The sequence below is a fragment of the Schistocerca piceifrons genome, chromosome 10 (assembly GCF_021461385.2).
Source record: "Schistocerca piceifrons isolate TAMUIC-IGC-003096 chromosome 10, iqSchPice1.1, whole genome shotgun sequence".
In the NCBI taxonomy this organism is placed as follows: Eukaryota; Metazoa; Arthropoda; class Insecta; order Orthoptera; family Acrididae; genus Schistocerca; species Schistocerca piceifrons.
The window spans coordinates 53,544,062-53,566,150 of NC_060147.1; the positions used below are offsets into that span (position 1 = coordinate 53,544,062).

At 41.4% G+C, this 22,089-nt stretch overlaps 1 protein-coding gene across 1 annotated transcript in view; it reads right to left on the reverse strand.

Moving 5' to 3' along the window:
• Nucleotides 1–22,089, reverse strand: part of LOC124718686 (CUGBP Elav-like family member 4) — a 205,280-nt gene that overhangs the window by 89,393 nt on the left and 93,798 nt on the right. Inside the window, exons 7-9 of the mRNA XM_047244310.1 lie at nt 17,552–17,557; nt 7,272–7,289; nt 5,389–5,481 (exon numbers count right to left, since the gene is read on the reverse strand). Coding sequence (XP_047100266.1) covers nt 5,389–5,481; nt 7,272–7,289; nt 17,552–17,557 — 117 coding nt within the window. The remainder of the gene's footprint in view (nt 1–5,388; nt 5,482–7,271; nt 7,290–17,551; nt 17,558–22,089) is intronic.

Sequence of the window (22,089 nt, forward strand, 5' to 3'; positions counted from 1 at the left end):
GGTATCTATCTTGTGAATGAAGGTTAACACATTTTCTAACTGAGGTGAGGATACAGGAATGTTTGCAGATTTCTGTTGTCTGTGAAATTAATTTAACACATAGAGAAGAGCAACACGACAGCAGTTCTGTTTCTCATGCACTAGTTGAAGCCATCAACAAAAGAACAAACAACAATATTACAACAAGATAGAACTACTGATTCCCATCTGTCACATGTGTAAGATTGTATCTTACTGCAGTAATTGGCAGAAAATAGCTGTAGATCTGTTAATATTATGTTTGTATATGTTGAAATAATTATGGGCTTTGAAATAAAAGTAAACTGACAAACTTACTCATGTGATAGGTAGCTAAATCATATTTCTAGAGTACACAGCAAAAGATGAAGCAAAACATACATTCATAAGGTTGCAAACACAACATTCTCACAGCTGTGAAACAGTTTTCACCACCAGTATGAACTGTATATCTATAAAACACACATATTAAACATTTAAACACTGGCTATTGCTAAGAGGAAGGCAACTATATACCGCAAGCCAACAACTGCATCACACAGCAAGGGAAGGCAAGACAGCTAACACAGAAAACTGTCATTCTTAAGAAATTCTCATACTATTAGCATATTGTATAACATGATATTTTGCTTTTTATTACAGTTTGTTATGATGCTGTACATTGGTGTTTTAATTGTTTCTTTCTTATTAGTATATTTTCAAAATATATACAGTCAACAATGAATAAATTTATTTCATTTGTGTGCTACAAAGACATTCAGTGATACACTACTTTCTCTCAAACTAGGATGTTCTGATCCTGTATGATTCTGCCAATAAATTTTAATTTGTTATGAATTTCTTTAAAAAATAGAGAGAGAAATAGAGAGAGAAATAGATCTGTATGTCAGATCAATATGCCTCTGGAAAGCAGTGAGACTAAATATTAATTCATATCAACATATTAGATATGGCTGCATTTTTTGTAATTTATGGTGTGAAGTAAAATTATTTTCTTGGCTTTAACAGTCCTCAATTTTAATTAAAAAGATTACCATTATCAAACATTTTGTATTATCTTGCAAAGGATAGTGATGATTTTGTTTTTGTTGTAGAAACAACTCATACTATATTGGACAAGAAACTTCTAAATGAATAAATGTAAAGGACTTTTGTGAGTAGTCGAGCATTTCAGCAGTCTCTAACGATAAAGGTACTTTGTCTTTTGTTTGTCCATTATAGATGAATAACCAGCTATTGTGGTAATTCATGTTTGGAAATTAAGGTACTAGTTTATGGAAATATTGTAGCTTTTGTGTACAAGTGTAACTTCCTCATATCCTTGAAATTGCTCAACAGTTTTTGATGTTCAACTATGCCAAGAAAACAGTGAACTAAAAGTGTGTTAGTAAATTATGCCGGCCGAAGTGGCCGTGCGGTTAAAGGCGCTGCAGTCTGGAACCGCAGGACCGCTACGGTCGCAGGTTTGAATCCTGCCTCGGGCATGGATGTTTGTGGTGTCCTTAGGTTAGTTAGGTTTAACTAGTTCTAAGTTCTAGGGGACTAATGACCTCAGCAGTTGAGTCCCATAGTGCTCAGAGCCATTAGCCATTAGTAAATTATGTGTGCTTTGTTGCTGATGTTGGACAACATTCCCACAGCGCTTAAAAACTTTTTACAGCAATATTGTATTTTTATTTCACAACTTTAGTGTCAATGCACTACTTATCTTTAATTGGAAAACAGGGGCTTGAGTGGCTACATGACCACCATTCATGGATGCCTTGAAAAATAGAAATAGTATGGCTTGCTTTTTCCATTTGTGTAAGCAAATAAGGGAATATCTTTATTTTTACCAAAATAGTAGAATCCTGAATACTTCCTGCCTCTGAAGAGCTTTCCCTATGAAGGGAAGGCTTGGAAATTTCCAAGCCTGCAACTAATGAACACTGCAGTATTTTAAAATAAATGTTCCAGATGATATTTAGTCCGAATATTTAAATAAGTGCTGTCATTAAAGTTTAAAAAAAAATATTATTTCTGTGTACCTCATAGTAAGAGTCTGGTGGATTACAAAGCAGTAACAGTTTTCTCATTTTTGGTTTAAAAGTTAATTCATATGATGAATACCAAAGCAACAATAGGAAACAGATGTAACCATTAATTACTGTTCAGCTGGATCTCTGTGTCTAGGAATGAGTATAATGAGGTCACATAGAGAGTAAGTGATGTGCTTCAAAAGGTATTATATGCCAAGGTATAAAGAAATCTTTTTAGCTCCATGTACAGTGAATGAGGAAAGCTGCATACATATGTAACTTTGAGAAAGGACAGTTTAAAATAAACCAGTATATGGGAAGGTTAGCATAGATGCAACAGTGTGATTAATGGCTTGCTTTCAGATGTTCAGCCGAGTTGTCGATTCCAACTGATGCATAATATTTTGTTAAGTGACCCATCCATCTTCTTCAGGTGTGGTGAGCTGTGTTGTGTTACATGTTCCTGCTGCCTGGAGTATAACCAGATTGTGAACTCTTTTTGATGTTGCACCTCTGTTTATCACCATGTTCTATTTCCAGTGCCTGTTACGTTCTTTGGTGCAACACCAACAATCTTTCACAATCTGATTAGAGTTCAGTCAGCAAATACACATAAAAACACAACTTACAGCATATGAAGAAGACATCTCAGCTTAACACTTAAAAAACACACCATCAATGTGAAACCGAGAAAACTTGAGAAATCACATCAGTGGTCATGTAACTACAGAAATGGACAAATGGATGACAATGACAAGTCAGTGAATGTCCGCATCTCATCTGTGAACTTTGATGTCAGAGACTTATCTGCTCTGAAAATGCAGAATAGGTGGCAAGCTGTGGTGCAAATGAATATGGAATACAATGTAGTACATCTCACATTATTGTGAATGAATGAGTATTGCAAACTAGACACACTAGCTTATGACTTATGGATGTGTACATGTTGAGATAAGGACATTAATTCTGATAGCAATGGCACAGGAAAATTAATGTTGAACCATTGAAAAATGTAAACAACTTCTTATAGTTTAGATGAAGCATGAATTTTGTTACTTTGTATTGACAGTTGTGTAAACGTACATAGTCTTCCATGAGAGTACATATGTAAATGCAGTAACACAGAAGTACAGCAACAGGCAGTTGTGTATAATACTAAGGGGGAGGTTCACTGCACTGCACCCATTCAACCTACTGTTTAGGCTGAAGGTACGGAAACTCTATGGGCCGCATTAGTATTATTGATGACCACTTGTATTTCTAGGTGACTGATGAGTCTTTCACTAAGCATGGCAATTTTCATGTTCCATGACCAGAATTGTACAGTGCCTCACAAAATAAAATTATTAATTCAAGTTGAAATAAAAACAGTACTGTACACAGGTGGAAAGTAATTCAGTGCCTACTTAGAGACAACCTATACGATCAATTTAGTAGAGATGGAACAAAGGATGAGGAACCAGTGGCAGGGTAAGGCCTCAAAGTAGTCTCTTATGCCTGCTTTACCTGTTCAAGTGGTAGAAGGAGATACGCATGTTTAGGTCATAGTCAGCCATACAGTTTTAACTTACGATGTTATCCAGTCCTATTCTTTTAATAAAATTCTTTCTGTAATCAAACTGCTGCAGATGGTACAGACATCACTAGTTTTCACTCAAATACTAAATGGGCCTTCATTTTTTGTAATTACATTCCCTGTTGTGAGATATGGCTCATTATGCAGGTACATTTTTTAAAATTTTGTTGTACCCCATAAAATTATTATGATCTGGGAGTGGGTTAAAGGTGTTCCAAACTGGAAGTATTTTAGAGGGAATTAGTTGGATGACATCATAATGCTCATATATAGCTGCATTGCCAACTGTGATATTTGATGACCAGAATATTGTCAAATAAAAGACGATGTCCTTTTTATTAAATGTGATCTGTTATTGCTGATTTGTGGGATGATGTAGATGCAAAAACTTCTTGTGATCCTTCAGAGATTTTTGGGTGTTTTATGCAGACCTCAAGACTGACTTAGTAATGTCTCTCTTCATGAACTGACTGAAAGAGGTCATGCAATGGTTAACACTCTGGACTCATATTTTAGAGGATGGCGTTTCAACTCCCTGTGGCCATCTAGATTCTGAGTTTCTGTTATTTCTGTACTTCATCTAAGGCATATTTCAGAATGGCTGCTCTGAAAGAAACACCATTAATTTCCTTCCCCATCTTTCCACAATATGAACTTCTGTTCATTTCCAATGAACGCATTGTCAATGGGATGTTAAGCCAAATGTCCTCTCTTCTTCAAAAATTGGCTCAATTTCCTCACTGTGAAGTGAAGTTATTGTGGAGCTGGATGATGCCTTGTATGCCATTGGTCAAGGCATTCGTTACATCTCAAGTGGAAACACTGCTACATCATGCTGATGACATTAACCGCATAACCCAATGGACTGAGTGAGCTGTTTGAGACCTTAGCACATTCTAGACTAATGTGCAGTACTAGGATTGAGATGTAGGGTTCCTAATTGGGAATTTCCTGTTCTGGCATTTGCCTTTCAACTAAGGAAGGCCTTGTGGAAATCTTGGTTAGTATGGGGGAAGTAGAACTATGTTCTGGCATTTACCTTTCAACTAAGGAAAGCCTTGTGGAAATCTTGGTTGGTATTGGGGAAGTAGAACAATTTTTTAATTTACTCAAAGGAATCTAGCAATTGGGCTTTTTTAAAGTTTCTGCCAAGATGCATTTCGGAATTCCACACAGCTTTTGTTGTTTTAATACAGTAATGTATTTATTGCCAGTATGCCATCTGCAGTGGCTCTGTGGGCAAGTGCCAGACAGCAAATCTTTAGATACTAGGTTTGATCCCCATCTGTTTAGGATATTCGTGTCACTTACCAGTTCTTTCACTTCTTGCTCATGCTGCATCATGACATAGCTAGTAGCCACGTTTCCTTAGCTGCATTGTATGATGATGTGTGCACTTTCTTGTGCTTGGCGAATGCTCGCCTTCGTGAAGGTTAGTCAAAGAACTGCTGGTCACCTGAAGTGTAGCTGCATAGAATGGGAGAGGTAGGAATCGAGTCCTGCACTTGCAGCTTTGCCACACTTATGCATTGCTCTAGTCGGTAGTGTCCACTTGAGAGTGACTGGGCAGTACCTATTGTGTTCGAACCGCCTGATATGCCAAATTAAGATTTTACTAAATCGATGCTGTGAGGCTGTACATTTGTATGAGGGTTAGTGTTGCTTTCAGTAAACTGTCACGGTATTTGAAGTATGAGCAGAATAGCTGTGTCAGCAGGGCATGCGCTACAGCAGGAGTAGTGGCAGGTTGGTGTTGGTAGAGGTTGAGGTACTCACCGACACCGGGGTAGGGCTGCATACCCGGGTATCCGGCTGCGGCCGCTGCCGCATGCTGCAGGGCTGCCGCCTCACCGTTCACCAGGCCCTGTGCTGCAAGCCACACAACACATGCTGCATGCAACACATACCACACCACACCACACCGCTCGTGCAGGTCACATCCGTAACATCTATAAACCCTACCAGACACTGGCACTGACTGTAAAGGGGGCTCAGAAATAATTGGCTCACAACACAAAAACTCGAAACTTCCCAGTGAATTAAAATCATGTGCCAGAGTGGGACTTGAACCTGGGACCCTTATCCTTTTGCAGGCAAGGTACTGGCAGAAGTAAACCCATGAGGACAGGTCAAGACTCGTGCTTGTGCTTGGGTAGAGCATGTGCCCGTGAAAAGTAAAGGTCCTGGGTCTGAATTCCAGTCCAGCACACAGATTTAATCTGGGAGGAAGTTTCATATCAGTACACACTCCACTGTAGTGTGAAAATTTATTCTGAAAACAATCACCCAGCTGTGGCTAACCCACATCTCTGTAATATCCTTTCTTCCAGAAGTTGCTAGTGCTGCAAGTTTCACAAGAGAACTTCTGTGAAGTTTGGAAGGTAGGAGATGAGGTACTGGTGGAAGTAGAGCTGTGAGGACTGATCACAAGTGATGCCCAGTGAGCCCAGTTGGTGGAGCACTTGTCTGCAAAAGGAAAAGGACCTGGGCTCAAGTACTGGTCTGGGGCACAGTTTTGACCTGCCAAGAAGTTTCATATCAGTGCACACTCCACTGCAGAGGGAAAATTCATTCAGGAGAATATGATGTCATTGTCTTTTTGCAACTATGTCAATGCTCTGCAAACCACTGTGAATGTATGCCAGATGGTACTTCCCAATGTAACCCTTATTAGAGTTTCTTCCCAGTCCATTCATGTATGGAGTGCAGGAAGAACAATTGCTTAAAGGGCTCTGTGAGTTCTGTAATTAGTCTAATCTTGTCTTTGCGATCCCTATGGGGGCACTACATAGGAGATAGTGTATATTCCGAGAGTCCTTATTTAAAGCCAGTTGTTGAAACTTTGGAAGTAGGCTTTGTTGGGATTACTTCAAGTGCCCACCAGTTCAGCTTCTTCAGCATCTCTTTGTAGTGCTCTTCCATGGGTCAAACACTTGTGACCATTTGTGCTGCTCTTTTTTTTAATTGTAGACATTCAGTATCTGCTGGTAGTCCTACTCTGTATGGTCCCAAACACTTGTGTAATATTTTAGGCTGTATCGAACAAGTAGTTTGTAAGCAATCTCCTTTGTATCAAAGAACCTAAATCGTCACCTGCTTTACCTGTGACTGAGCCTAGGTGACTGATATTCCTACACATTGTTACACATGAGTTGACCAATTCCAGTTCTGATTCATTCATGTTGTAGCCATGCAAAACTGCACTTTTTTGTTTGTGCAGCTTTACACTTCTGAATGTTTAAAGGGAGTTGTCACTCTTTGTACCACTTTGAAACCTTATCAAGATCTGAGTGAATACCAGTGCAGTTTCTTTCAGGAGTACTTGATTATAGATGACTGCATCATCTGCAAAACGTCCTAGGTTACTGTTAATATTGTCTGCAAGATCATCCATATACAACATGAATAATAAGGGTCCCAACACACTTTTCTGGGCACACCTGAAGATACTTCTACATTGGTCGAAGACTTTTCATCCCACATTCTTGTCGTCTTTCTTGGCCGGTTGAACTAATATAAATCTCTCGGGTTTTGAGCTGAGTGACTTTGTCAACATGGCGACATTTCGAAGAGTGTCATTTCCATCATTTTGTGGCGAAGTGGTATAGTGTGATAGTACTGAATCCCACTGAAACATACTGCCTCTCTCAGCTGGAAACCTGGGAGCTTTATATTGACTTATAAAATGTTTAGGTTCGAATGTGACTGGATTTACGAGTTGCATACTTTGAGAATTCTTGTAGCTACCTCTTTACTACATAGCACAGTACTGCAGTGTTTGCACATCTTAGGTCTGGGGAAGTTCTTCGTAATCAGCCATATGTGATCATACGCATTTCCAACAAATTTTTGTTTTTGGAGAAGCAAATCTCATTAAACGATGTTGAGAGGACTGCAGGAACCTCTATTCCAATCGCACAATAAAAAGAATAAAGATGTAGGGCGAACGAAGCCACAAGTACATCTCAAAACTTCAGGAAAGACGCTGAATGAGGAGAAAAATATTTTATATGTACAGTGCTTGGATAAAAATGTGGAAACACCAAAACCATAACATGTTACCTACCATGCTTAATATGACGCAGAAAATCTTTTGGCATGACTATGGTAGCCATGGGGGATGCAACATCTCGCCTTTGTGCTCACAAAGCTGTGTGTGCAGGGTCCCTGTCGTTTTGGAACACAGTGTTACCATTCGGAATGAAACATTATACAACGGAGTGGACCTGATCAGCCAAAATAGTCATATAATCCTTGACAGCAAAGTGACCTTGCAGACTACCCATGGGGCCCATGGAATACCACGATATGGCTGCCAAAATCATCGCTGAACTCCCGAACCCTGTCCATTTTTCACTAGGACGTAAACTCGGCCAGAAGTTGGAAACAGTTTGCAAGAAGACTCATCTGACCTAATGACTTTACTCCATTGCTCCATAGTCTAGGTTTTATGGCTTCGGCACCATGTTTCCCTGGTGTGGGCATCTGCATATGTGATGACTGATTTTGGAATTAGATCTTGCCCTGCAATCCATTCTTATGGAGCTCCCTCCAACATAATGCATTGACTACTACACAGGACACTGTTCTCATCGTGACTGACAGTTTCAACACATTGAGGACATAGCAGAGATGCCATTTGTGGCCAAATCCCAACAGCACCCCATGTAGGCTCGGCTAGATCTGCATTTAGTTTTAAGACTGTATTTCCCGTGGTTTTTCTATGTTTTTGTTCAACCCTTCTACGTGTTTATGCATAGACTTCAGATCTTGACTGTACCTCATTTACTGCGCAGTGGCTGTTCACGACGGAGTCCCAAACCACTGCTGTTGTCCTTTTTCTTGCCGCACCATCTGCGCAGTTATTTTGTAAACGCGCTTCACTGATCGTTGGGGCTCAGTTCGCAGTGAGTTTCATCACTGAAGGCAGTTCTACTCCAGTCAATGAGATTCCAGACCAGAGACATGTACAGAGACGCCCCGGGCAGGAGTGGGATACCAAGTTGACTGTCACCTCCCGTATGGCCTGACAACCAGAAGTGATGATCTGGGTGCCATTTCTTTTCATAGCAGGACCCATTTAGTTGTCATCCGCGATGCACGTACAGCATAGTGGTACAGCGACAATATTCTATGCCCAATTTTGTTCCCTTCGTGGCAAGCCATCCTTGACGTTCATGTCAACAAGATAGTGGCTGCCCACACACGACGAGAGTTTCTTTTCCTTGTCTCTGTGCTTGCCAAATCCTACCTTGGCCGCTGGAGCTTACCCCAGTGGAAACGTTTGGAGCATTATGGACGATCTAACGCTCCAATTCCACAGAATTTGCCGCGATATCCCTCGGGAGGATATCCAAGAATTCTGTCGATCAATGCCAAGACGAATAACTGTTTGCATAAGTGTCAGTGGTGGACCACTATGTTGTTGACTCGCTCAATTTGTGAAGCTCTTTCTCTCCAATAAATCATGTAAATTTTCTGAAATTGTAGTAATTTGTTTGTTTGTACATGTACAACACATCTACCGATTTCTGTTCCATTCCCATAATTCCTTCGTGGTGTGTCGTTTTTTGTCTTAGAGTGTATTATGCAGTAAGACGTTAAGAAGAAAATGTTCTACGCCTAACGTACAAACAGGTATGCAGTAAAATAAAATAATTGAAGCTCTCCAGTTCTTCACAGACGACATATATGTTCCCAGGTTGTTATATTTTAATGAACTTTCATTAGATTTTCATGCGTATGTTTATCTCAATATCAGCCATTCGCTGGACCAGCGTCTTGTTTTCTGTTTCTTCTTTATGCAAAAAGATAAAAAGCCAATGGAAGAAACGCTTTGTCTGTAGCCATTTCCACTGGTGTCAAAATAATCAACGACACGGTATGCACAAGGCAACTGTGGTATCGAGAGCGGAAGATTTTCGCCGACCACAGTGCCCTCTAGCCGGCGCTGTGCAGCTCTACGAGCGCTACTCCAGATTCAGCCCATTTTGATGACGAGTAGACGACCAAGCATCATTGTTTCTATTTCGTAGTAGGCGAGCCACTACAGATTTTGCCTGTGTTAGCTGTGATACATCCGGCTACGCACCTACGTGCTCCTCAGTGCAAAGTTATGTATTCGCGTTATTATTTTGTTATGATATAGTAAAACCACTTTTACTTTAATTGCAGTACCGAGAGTTGGCCTACCCTCTAAATTACAGTAGCAGTCCCACGCGTCGCCTTCCAGGCGGGATACAAAAGCAACAGCTGCTTCAGTAGTGAGATTACATTTGACAAACTTTGTTGGTTCGTCTGCGCTCTTATTTGACAAATCTGTGGGTAGGAAACGGCGAATTTGAGAAACACGTTGATCGTTTACAGAGGCCCTTATTGACAGGAGTTGTTCTCCTGTAACTTGAACGCTCGTTGAATGACGTTTGCAGCTGGAAATTTCCGCTGTCCGACTAGTATTCAATAACGCGACCTTCCAATATCTCGATATGTATAGGGGGTAGTCAAATGAAAACCTAACACCTGCGACAACGGGACTGTGGAATGGTCCCATTCAAAAGCAGTCACCATATTAATCGCTTCCCGCGCACAGGGTCCCGGGTTCTATTCCCGGCGGGGTCAGGGATTTTCTCTGCCTTGTGATGACTGGGTGTTGTGTGTTAATCATCATTTCATCATCATTGACTCGCAAGTCGTCGAAGTGGCGTCAACTAAAAAGGACTTGCAATACGGCGGCCGATTTCATTTCCCACTGGGAGATGAGACGAATTCCTGTTTCGTAGAACACGATCCCTGCTGACGGATCCGCATCTGCACCCACTCATGCACTCCATCGTCTGTTGGAAACCAATGTCCATGCATGTCTTGCTTCAGGTGGTCAAATATGTGAAAATCACATGGTGAAAGGTCCGGGCTGTACAGAGGATGTTGCAGTGTTTCTCAACCAAATAGCTGCTTAGCCTTCGTGCGCTTGGCAGTGTAGGGGCGGGTGTTATCGTGCAACTGGATGATTTCTTCCGACAGCGTTCCTGGGAGTTTTGATTTCACGGTGCATTGCAGTTACTGCAAACACAGCACTGTGCATTGATTGTGGTTCCACAGTCAAGGGAATCGATAAGCAGAGTGCCCATGCAGTCGAAGACGAAGATCGTCATGACATTACTGGAACTTGTGTGAACGACTTTGGATTTCTTTGGCGGGGGAGATTTGGGATATTTCCACTGTTGGCTTAGCCGATTGCCTTAGGGTTGTCAGAAACCCATCAGACAGAATCATCCTGCGTCATGATAATGCCCAGCTCCACAATGCCAACCGGACACAGGCTATATTTCAGCGATGTCATTGGAAACAGTGCAGCTTCTTTGGCGAGCCGAAGAAAAACATGCATGGACGTCGGTTTCAGTCAGACGATGAAGTGCAAGAGTGGATGCGGTTGTGGATTTATCAGCAGGCGACAGCATTCTATGAAACAGGAATTGACCGTACCATCGGCCAGTGGGATAAATGTCTTAACACATTTGGTGATTACTTTTGAATGGAACCATTCCACGGTCCCCTTGTGTTGACTGTTCGGTTTACATTTGACTGTTCCTCATAGATACACGCTATACGACTAAACCACCAGAACCGAGTCGTCACCGTAATGGTTGACAATATACACACTGCATTTCGTGCTTCTGCGTCACACTTATAACATCGAGATAAACTGTACCAGTAGGCATATGATACTGTTGTATACATTAAAGTAAAACTGCAGCAAAATGAAGGATGTCCTAAATAGACTTGACATTTGATTTAGTGACTGGCAGTTGATTCTCAGCACAAATAAATGTGACATATTGTGCATAAATAAGTTCGATTACTAGAGCTAAATTACTCGAAAAAAATGAAACATCTGAAAATATCCATCTGGAGCTATCCAATGACGAGCATATTCAAGAATGGGTCGAACGAGTGTTTTGCAAGCTATCTGTTTTGTGCGTGTATTACATTTCCTTGGGATTCTTCCAATGAATTTCAGCTTGATACCTGTTTTACTTAAGATCGGTTCAGCTACTTTGCCTAAGACTAATAAAAGCAGATGCCAAGCTCAATTAATTGGAAGAATCCCAAGGAAATATAATTCACCCGCAAAAGAGATAGCTTATAAAACACTCGTTTGACCCATACTCGAATGCGCTCATCATTCGATGTGCTCGTCAGATATGATTAATAGAACAGACGAGATATTCCAAAGAAGAACTGCGCGTTTCATCATTGGTCTGTTTAGTGAGTGCGAGTGCGCCACTGTAAATAAACTTCTAAAAAAAAAAAAAACAGAGACTATTGCGTACTAGGTGTAGCTCAAAACACAGGGCTATAGATACAGAGACAGTAAGTGTAATGCGTTTAGCTGTCAAGAGAGCAATGTGTGAAGCTTTCAGTGACTACCGTAACAGAGTATTGTCAAATGATATTTCACGAAAACAAAACAAAAAATCTGGTCGTATGTAAGGACTGTTAGCGGCACCAAAGTTAGCTTCCGGTCACTTGCAGATAAGACAGGAACAGAAATTGAGTGTGGCAAAGGAAAAGGACAAAATGCTTGTCTATGTTTTGAAATGTTCCATTACAAAAGAAAACTCGGGAGCATTGCCCCATTTTAATTCTCGTACCACTGGAATAGATATTAGTGTCTGTGGTGTTGAGGAACAGGTAAAATCGTTAAAATTTAGCAGAGATCCATGACCCAATGGAATTCCTATCTGATTCTATATTGAATTTGCATCTAACCTATCATAGATTACTCGAACAAAAAACTGTGCCCCGTAGTTGGAAGAAAGCATAGATTACACCCGTGTACAAGAATAGTAGCAGAAGTGATCTACAAAACTGATGTCCGATACGTTGAAATCGATTTATTGCACAGAAAGATCTCCTCCAATGCCACCCAGCATTGATTACGAAAACATCGTTCATGTGAAACCCTACTTGCACTTTTCTCACATGACGTACTGTAGGCCTTGGATTAAGGCAGTCAGGTAGATGCAGAATTTCGCTATTTACGAAAAGCGTTTGCCTCAGTACCATACATACGCTTATTATCAAAAGTACGGTCTTATGGGGTATCAAGTCAAATTTGCGACCGGACTGAGGATATTTTGGTAGGGACGACGCAGCATGTTATCTTGGGTGGAGAATCATTGACAAATGTAGATGTAACTTCGAATGTGTCCCATGGAAGCGTGTTGGCATCCTTGTTATTCATATTTTATATTGATCATCTTGACTTTTCTCAGATGATGCAGTTATCAGTCGTAAAGTGCTGTCTGATAGAAGCTGCGTAAATATTCAGTCAGGTATTGATAAGATTTTAAAGTGGTTCAAAGGCTGGCAACTTGCTTTAAATGTTCAGAAATGTAAGCTCGTTTTCTTCACAAAACGTAAAATATGTATTACCCTATGACTATAATATGGAGGAGACACCGCTGGAATCGGTAAACTCATATAAATACCTCGGTGTAACACTTTGTACGGATATGAAATACAATAATCACATAGGGTCTGTTATGGGTAAAGCAGGAGGTGGACTTCGCTTTGTTGGTAGAATACTGGGGAATGGTAATCAGACTACAAAGGAGATTGCTTGCAAATCATTCGGGCCACCCATTCTCGAATATTGCTCCAGTGTGTGGGGATAGGACTAACAGAGGATATCGAACGTATACCGAAAAGGGCAGCACTAGTCGTCACAAGTTTGTACGGCCAATGGTACAGTGTCACAGACGTGCTGAGGAAACTGAACTGGCAGACTCTTGAAGATAGGCATTAACTAACCCAGAGGAAGACTACTTAGAAAGTATCAAGACCTAGCCTTAAACGGTGACTCTAGAAATACGGGATTCTATAACCCTCTATATATTGTTTCCGAAGGGATCGCGAGGTCAAGATCAGATTAACTATGGCACGCACAGGTGGGTCTAAATAATCATTCTTCCCGCGCTCCATACGTGAATGGATCTGGAAGGAACCCTAATAACTGGTACAATGGGACGTACGCTCTGCCATGTACTTCACAGTGGTTTGCAGAATGTAGATGCAGATGTAGAGAGAAGTGTAAAAAAAAGGCACGTACCAAAATTACACTATTTATGATGTGTCTGGTGAAGGTGTAGAACACGCATTGTAAATACTAAATACTGGACTGCTATGCTTGGTTTCTACATCAACAAGGTATAGTCTGGAAAGAATGTGTGTGAGCACAAACTTTCACATATACTATACACTACTACACAATACATCAAGAAAAATGAAAAACTGAACCGTCTAATAAAATTTCACGATGCACAAAAAGCAAATCACCACACAATCGAATGATCCACCATCATCGCAATAATACCAAGAATAATGGTGATAAAAATAGTAATAATTATAATTACAAACAACAATAATGAAAATACTATTCGTCTGTATTTCAGGAAAAGAATCGACGTGAATCAAAGCGCGCCGTCATTGTACATAACAAAAAAACTCGATACCTTGTTGCACGAACTTTCTTTGCAGCTAAGCTTTAGCCAACATGTTTTTCTTGCACAGAATGTTTGATTGTGATAAGAAGCAATAGGTTTCGAGACTTCTCAGAACCGTTGAAATCGTTAGGACAAGACACTAGATGGATATAAGGCTTGTGCTCCAAACAAAGGTTGTAGCATAACTGGCTGAAACAAGCAGTCTGTATGCACTAGCACAAAAGATTTTACGTGGTTCCAGAACAGCAAATCAGATATAGTTTTAAAAAGATCAGTTGATGAAGTTTGCATGGACATTATTGAATGTCCCTAACTAATTAATTTTCACGAACTTCAATTCAGACCTTGTACGACGATTCCTTCCAGCCATGTCTAAAATTTGACGACAAGCAGAAAGAAGAGGTTGGCAGTGTTAAATTGTTGGTATTACAACTGAATAATAAATTCAGCGGAGAAGAGCAAACTGTAGAACTACTGAAACACCTAAACAAATAATTATTTCTAATGTGGGCACAAGCGATATACAGGGTGACAGATATTGAACTATATGAAATAAAATCTTCGTAACTTCTGAATGGTTTGCATTAGGACGTTCAAACTGCACGGTTGGCCGCGGAACATGATGGGAATTAGTACGCGCATGCTCACGCGTGTTTTTGCTGTCGGCCATTTGCACGTGAAAATGTCATGGTACATTCCTGAGCGTAAAGAGCTTGTGAAGGCCTGCTATGCGAGCAATAACAGCTCAGCTGCGGCTCAACTGACGTTTGGGACCGAGTTCAAGCTAAAAACAATCGGTCCAAGTGTGCTAACAATCAAGAATCTGATTCGCAAGTTTGAGAGAACAGGTAGTGTCTGTGATGATAGTGTTGGCAATGTCGGTCGTCCAAAAAAGGCAAAAACGCCTGGGAACATCGAGAAGCCACGCACTGTGTTTCAAACCAGCTCCAGGAAATCGATCAGACGAGCTGCACAACAGGTGAGAATCAGTCGGGAGACACTGCAACAAATTGTTGTTGAAGACCAGCGTCTCTTTCCATACAAAGTTCGAACCCCTCAGCCATTAAGCCCCGGGACCATGGAACAGCGGTTGGGCTTCGCCAACACAGTTCTCCACAGAATTGACGAACAGGACTTTGATGTGAATGTGGTATGGTTTAGCGACAAGTCCACTTTCATTTGGATGGGTTCGTCAATAAGCAAAATTGACGCATTTGGGGGATTGGGAATCCGCATTTCGCGATCGAGAAGCCCCTTCGCCCTCAATGGATGGCCGTGTGGAGTGCAATGTCCAGTCGCAGAATAATCGGTGCGATATTACTTGATAGCACGGTGACTACCGAACGGTATGTGAAGGTTTTCGAAGGTGATTTCATCCTCATTATCCAAAGCGGCCCTGATTTCGACAAGATGTGGTTCATGCAAGACGGAGCTCGACCCCATCGAAGCAGGAGAGTGTTTGATGTCCTGGATGAGCACTTTGGAGACTGCATTCTAGCTCTGGTGTAACCAGAAGCCATTGACATGGACCTCGATTGGCCGCCGTATTCTCCATATCTGAACACATGCGAGATTCTTTTTTGTGGGGCTATATTAAAGACAAGATGTACAGCAATAACCCCAAAACTATTGCTGAGCTGTAAACAGTCATTGAGGTGGTCATTGACAGCAACGATGTTCCGGCACTCCAGGTGATCATGCAGGATTTCGCTATTCGTCTGCGCCACATCGTCACCAATGATGGCAGGCATATCGAACATGTCATAACCTAAATCCGAATATCTGTAGTGACGTTTACATGTTGAATAAAGTGTGTGCACTCCGTAGTTTGTAACTAATTTAAGTTTTTTTAAGTAGTTCAATAACTGTCATACTGTAAAAGTAAAACAGCTAGTATATCCTGCTTAGTTTCATTCCGTAATGGCATATGAGATCAGTTTATTAGGGTAAGTTATCAAACCAAGATAATGTCCATAGTCCAAAAATGCGTAATACAAATTGTGTGGTTTGAACTCAAAAGTTTCCAATAGAGGTCTGTCCAAGGAACTGAAGACACTGTCTCCTGTTTCTGAATATATTTGTTGTTTAATGAAATTTGTGATAAATAATACATATCTTTCTCAGTCCTGCTGTCTAGTTCTTGAAATAGGTATCGAAATAATAATAATTTACAGAAATATTCAAAGTGCCTTACTTTGGTCCAAAAAGGTGTCCATTGTTCAGTAACACCCATTTTAAATTACTTGCCAGCAGCCATAAACAGCTACTAAAAAAGTTGAGTTTAAGATGAGCGTAAGCTTTTCTTGGTGACCAACTCTTCCTATTCCACTGGCGAATTTCTTACGAGAACCAGTTGATGGATATTTTGTTAATACCAAAAACAACGTGAGTTATGTAAAATGTGACTTCCGTACATCTTGTATGCAGTAATGTGGTTATGGTAAATAAGTGGTATTAACTGTTTTCTGTTTGATTATGCACAGCTACAAGAGCCTAAGAATTATCTAATGCACTTCAGTGTGTATACGTTTATATGTTTGTGTCAAGTTTTGGTAGTATATATTAGATGATAATACGTTTCAGAATTTTTGACGTGCTCCATACCCATGAGCACCATTGCGCTTACCATCTGTAGAAGGAACATTACCATATGATTTTTGGCTCTGAGCACTATGCGACTTAACTTCTGAGGCCATCAGTCGCCTAGAACTTAGAACTAATGAAACCTAACTAACCTAAGGACATCACAGACATCCATGCCCGAGGCAGGATTCGAACCTGCGACCGGAGCGATCGCTCGGTTCCAGACTGTAGCGCCTAGAACCGCACGGCCACTTCGGCCGGCGCATATGATTTTTCTTTGTTAATATGTATTATGTATTCTTGTTCTATGACTTGTTCTACAACCTTAAGGACCTCCGCACATTGGATTTTTGAGACAAAATGTAAATCTATTTAACCAGACACTGGTTTATTTTCTATATAGAATGCATTGAAAGAAAAGGGGGGGGGGCGTTAGCGAGGATGAATTGGCATCACACTACTTTTATTTTCATCGTTGATGCCTTAGATGGAAGGTAGTGCCATTCAAAAGAACAACAGAATTGATTCGCAGCACTACTGCTGTGTCACTCAAAGGTTGTTTCGGCCTGGCTCTGAACGTAACGGTCGATTCTAACCCATCAGTCGCACAGATGTAAAAGAATCGCTAAACACGTTTATGTACAAAAATGGGATTTTGATACGAAGGAATATCGCGATGAGCATATTGACACCGAATGCCACCCAATCACGTTGCAGGTACCTGACGCGATAAGAAGAGCAGAAACGAACGGATGATCATTCTAGCGAAGGTGAGGGCCGCAAAAGGGGGGATAGTCTGAAATAAGCGACTGTGACAGAGGTCAGATCAGTATGGCGCAGCACTAGGGAACGAGCATCTCGGAAACAGTGCTGTCAGAAGCATCTGTGGAAGGGTGGGGAAACCACGAAGAGGCGACAAGGTGTGTGACGTCCACACCTCGTCAATGAACATGACGGTCGCATCTTTGCCCGCTTTATAAAGCAGGTTAGATGACCGTCTATAGCAGACTGACGACAAGAACAGTGCTGGTGCAGGCTCACGTGTTCTGGAGCATAGCGTCCGCAAGGGTGAATGGGGGGGGGGGGGGGGGGCGGGCGGGGCGAACAAGAGAGGGTACTTGCCCTCATGAAATCTGGGGTACAGACTTTCAAATCATTACAGAATCCTCAAATGTTTCTAGAAATAAGTCCCTTCAATTCTACTAAACTGCAGATTTAGCATTGGTGAGCACGATGGAAAATACTGCGATTTCACCAATTACTACACAGGGTGTCTCAGGAGGAATGGTCAATATTCAGGAATATAAAAGGAAATATCATTAGAAGCCTCTTGGGCTCTAAAATGCATACCTTAAGAGCTGTGAGTACTTTGATACGGTGAAACACATCTCCGCTGCCGAGCAAGCACTTGCAACTCTTAGGTATGTATTTTAGAGCCCACGTTTACTAGACAAGTTTTTCTTGTTTTGGTCTATACTATCTTCTGCCAGAGTATGGAAACTCAAAACTTACACTTGAAGAGATTTGTTTCACAGCATCGAAGACGAAGAAGTGCTCATAGCTCTTAAAGGTATGCATTTTCCAGCCTGGGTTTACTAGGCTATTTTGCTTCGAATGATCATTGCTGTCGTATCCCTGAGCATTGGCCATTCCTCGTGTGACACTCTGCGTAACTTGGGTTGCCTTTAAGACTGTTCACGAGAAATTGTCTTTTCCTTAGTGTGTCGGCATTGTCAACGCAGTTCCGCAGTCAAGACTGGTATGAACTTCCACTATCGTTTCCTTCTACACCTTACCGAGTTGCAGAAGAGACTTGATCCAAAAACGTCGGCAAATGGTACGTGTTGAAGATTACTAGCACACTTCTTTCCTCCTTCACCAGCGTTAACTCAAATGTGGCCGTAGTCTACATAGCCAACATCCGTCAGCAATGCCCGCAGTGACACTTCCGTGTTACAGCTTGGTGAGACTACACACAGTTTCAAACGGAAGAGCGATTGTAGTAAACCCTGAAGAACACAGGAGGTGTGCTCATATGTAGACCTAAATGCAACAGTTGGAAAAGAAAAAGTAATTCTGTACTTTAGAAAGGAGAAAAAAGCGTGAAATTTCAACCCCAGTGGTTTGAATCTTCTCGAATTCTATGGAATGGAACACAGCGAAACACGCAGTCATACAGTTACGAATTTTGCAGCCCAGATTGAACAACTGCACAACATCGTGTCTAACTGGAGAGAAAAGAACCATCTTGATTCAAACCTATACTGTTAAGTCAGCTGTATCGGGCAATTTGCACGTAGTTTTGGGAACTTCCCTAAGTCCATCTAGTTGCATGCTGCCCCTGGCTTACGAAAATAACCTGTAACTTTCGTAAGGTGGCTCGAAGGACGTCAATGGAACCACTCTTTCCTTGGGGCTTTGATTACACGTTTCGCGGCCGAAAACGACAGTTCGCAGAGTGACAAGCAACACGACGACGTTCTTTTCAACGTTGGACGCTGCTGCCAACCCTTGGGCTTTTCAATCCTACTCTAAGTACATCATGGGGCTGCAGTTCCATTAAACATGATCTGTCTCCTTTGGAGTGCAGTGTGAATGTAATTCTTGCTCCGGTACAGGCATACAGAATGGAATTACTGGGGACTCTTAAAAACAAATGGCTCTGAGCACTATGGGACTCAACTTCTGTGGTCGTCAGTCCCCTAGAACTTAGAACTACTTAAACCTAACTAACCTAAGGACATCACACACATCCATGCCCGAGGCAGGATTCGAACCTGCGACCGTAGCAGTCGCACGGTTCCAGACTGCGCGCCTAGAACCGCGAGACTCTTAAAAACCATTCGACGAAATATGAACGTGATCCGAAGCAGCAAACGGCTGTTTTCTTTTTCCTCCCTCGTATTTCGCGTCCTCCTGTAGCATTATCACTGGGGAAGACGGGGATGGGGGTGCAACATTGATTCATACATCAATAAAACGGCAAAGAATCCCTCTAAGATCCCCAGTTCGGCAAAACATTCGGTGCTACCGGCCCATTTTTATTGGGAATTTTACAAATGAATTGTACATAAACAACGTGTAAGTAGCCCCAGGCGCCTGTAGGCAGGTAACTGGGTTTTCAGGCATATCAATGAGTTGCCTGCCTGCAGACGAATCGGACTACTCTACAAGTTGTTTCTGTACACGTTCATTTGTAAAATTCCCAATAAAGATGGGTGGGTATCTCCGAGGGTTTTGCCGAAGGTGAGACTTAGAGGGACTCTTTCCCGATTTATCTTCGTGTGTGTCCACGCCACAGGAAGGCGCACAATAGGAGGGTTGAGAAATCACAAAAACCCTTTGCTGCTTCGGATCACGTTCAAATTTCGTTGAATGGTTTTGAACGGTTCCTAGTGGTTACACGCTGTATGCGAGAACAAAATTTGCGGTCGCGTTGCACTCCCAAGCGGTCACATCACATTCGATAGGCATGCAGCATAATGTCATTAGAGAAGGTTTGAAAAGTCCGAAGGTGTCATCAACGTGAAAATTTGTCAAGAACGTCTTCCTGCCCTCAATTTAGCGTTCCATTGTCAGCCCAGTATTGGCGATGGGGAAGTACAGTGCAGAGAGTTTGTGATTTTTCCTTTGTGGTAGAAAATTGACAAACTCTAACGTCATACATAGTACGCCTGAAAAAACATATTTCCTCATTAAAAAAAATTGGTGTAGTTGTAAGACATTACTTCCGCCTCCTCGGACAACTATCGATGAAGCTTCGTATTGAAAGCCTCCCGTATCCTCGTCAGGAGAACTGGGTAGCATGGCCCTGTGACTTTTTGCCCCCTTACGAGCATATTCTGCCAGTCGCACACCTCTCGGCATCGGTTGTCCAATGATAGTTTTGCCTTCGCCTTTTCAGGCGCTGGTAAATCCACATCGTGGTGTCTTTTTTCCCTGCTTGCTCTCCTCCATTGTCTCGTGGTCATTCTGACTGGGAAAAATACGGCAAAGTGTTCAGGTGGGAAGTTAGGTAGTTACGTTTTCCGTAGATCATTCGAACGGGTCTTTCATCGAAATGATGTGGTACGAGACAGTTAACGGGACACTTATACATGATCAGTGTCAACATTAATTAACATATTATTTTTTAATCCTACTCGTGCTACTGCACTTAAAAACTAGGCGGTGGTTCCTTTTTTTACGGGCTGTCAGTCTTCAATTATAAATTCGTCCATGGAATACAATAGTAGTCCAGGGGAAATAAGATTAGATTTAAAACTTGCTTTGCTGCCAGACAGACATTTTACGGTATTGGGCAAATTATAAAAAAAATTTTGTTACTATGTTTTGAACTACTTTCTGAACCACTGACAGCTCTAATAATGGGTAATAAATGTAATTTTTTCCCACTTCTGTTGTAGGTATGGGTATCACTATTGTTTTGAAATTGTGGTGGATTATTTGTGACGAATTTTGTTGGCGGATACACGTGTTGTGATCGTACTGTTAAAATGTCCAACTCCTTGAAGAGTGCAATATATGTCAGGAAACGGATTCGTTTGTTTCCAAGACTAACAATTTTAAGAAGAGCAAAAGAAACTGAACTTACTGCTTGAGAAGCTCACTAACATGCTTCTTCGATTTCAAGTTTATACCAATATGCAAATCCAAAAACTTGGAGCATTCTGCCCTATTTGCTGACCTCCGTTCACGTGCTACGTAAATTTGTTGTACAGAACTGAATACTGTGTTTCCTTAAAATTTAGGGATGGACCATTTTCAGAGAACCACTTAATAATTGTTTGTAAAACGACATGAGCAATCTCTTCTGTTGCTTTCACTGGAACTGACCATTGCATATTTTTTGCCCTGAACTGTGCTGCTGCCTGCCGAGTTGTGGTCACGCTAGTTCTTATATACATCATCACTGTTGTCAGGTTTCTAGTCACCTCATCACATCCTTTAAAATACCTCGACGGCAAACTGCGTTTTATCCAAAAACTCAAGGTTGACATTGCAGATAGAGGGTAAGGGTATACGAGTTTTTCCCCGAGAAAACTGTAATTTTTCTGAGAACGGCGTGCAAAGAAATCGAGTTGCAAATGTCTCCTTTGACCCATCGCATCCTTTTTTACCCTTGTAAGAAGCTTCTCATTTGACTGGGTGAAAATATTTTGCCCACTATTCGATTAATTTCATTAGGCAGAAGTGCAATGTTACTACTTTCTTCATCGTGCAGATGTTTCGTTGATGGCAACTGACTTCCAAGTTCTTTATTACGTGCTCGCAATTTCATGCGTACGTTTTTCAGACGTGCATTTCTGCCGCCATGGAATACTGCAAACTGACTGTATCTGAATCAATGCAAACAACTTTACCTGTAAATGTACATTTATAGATAGGC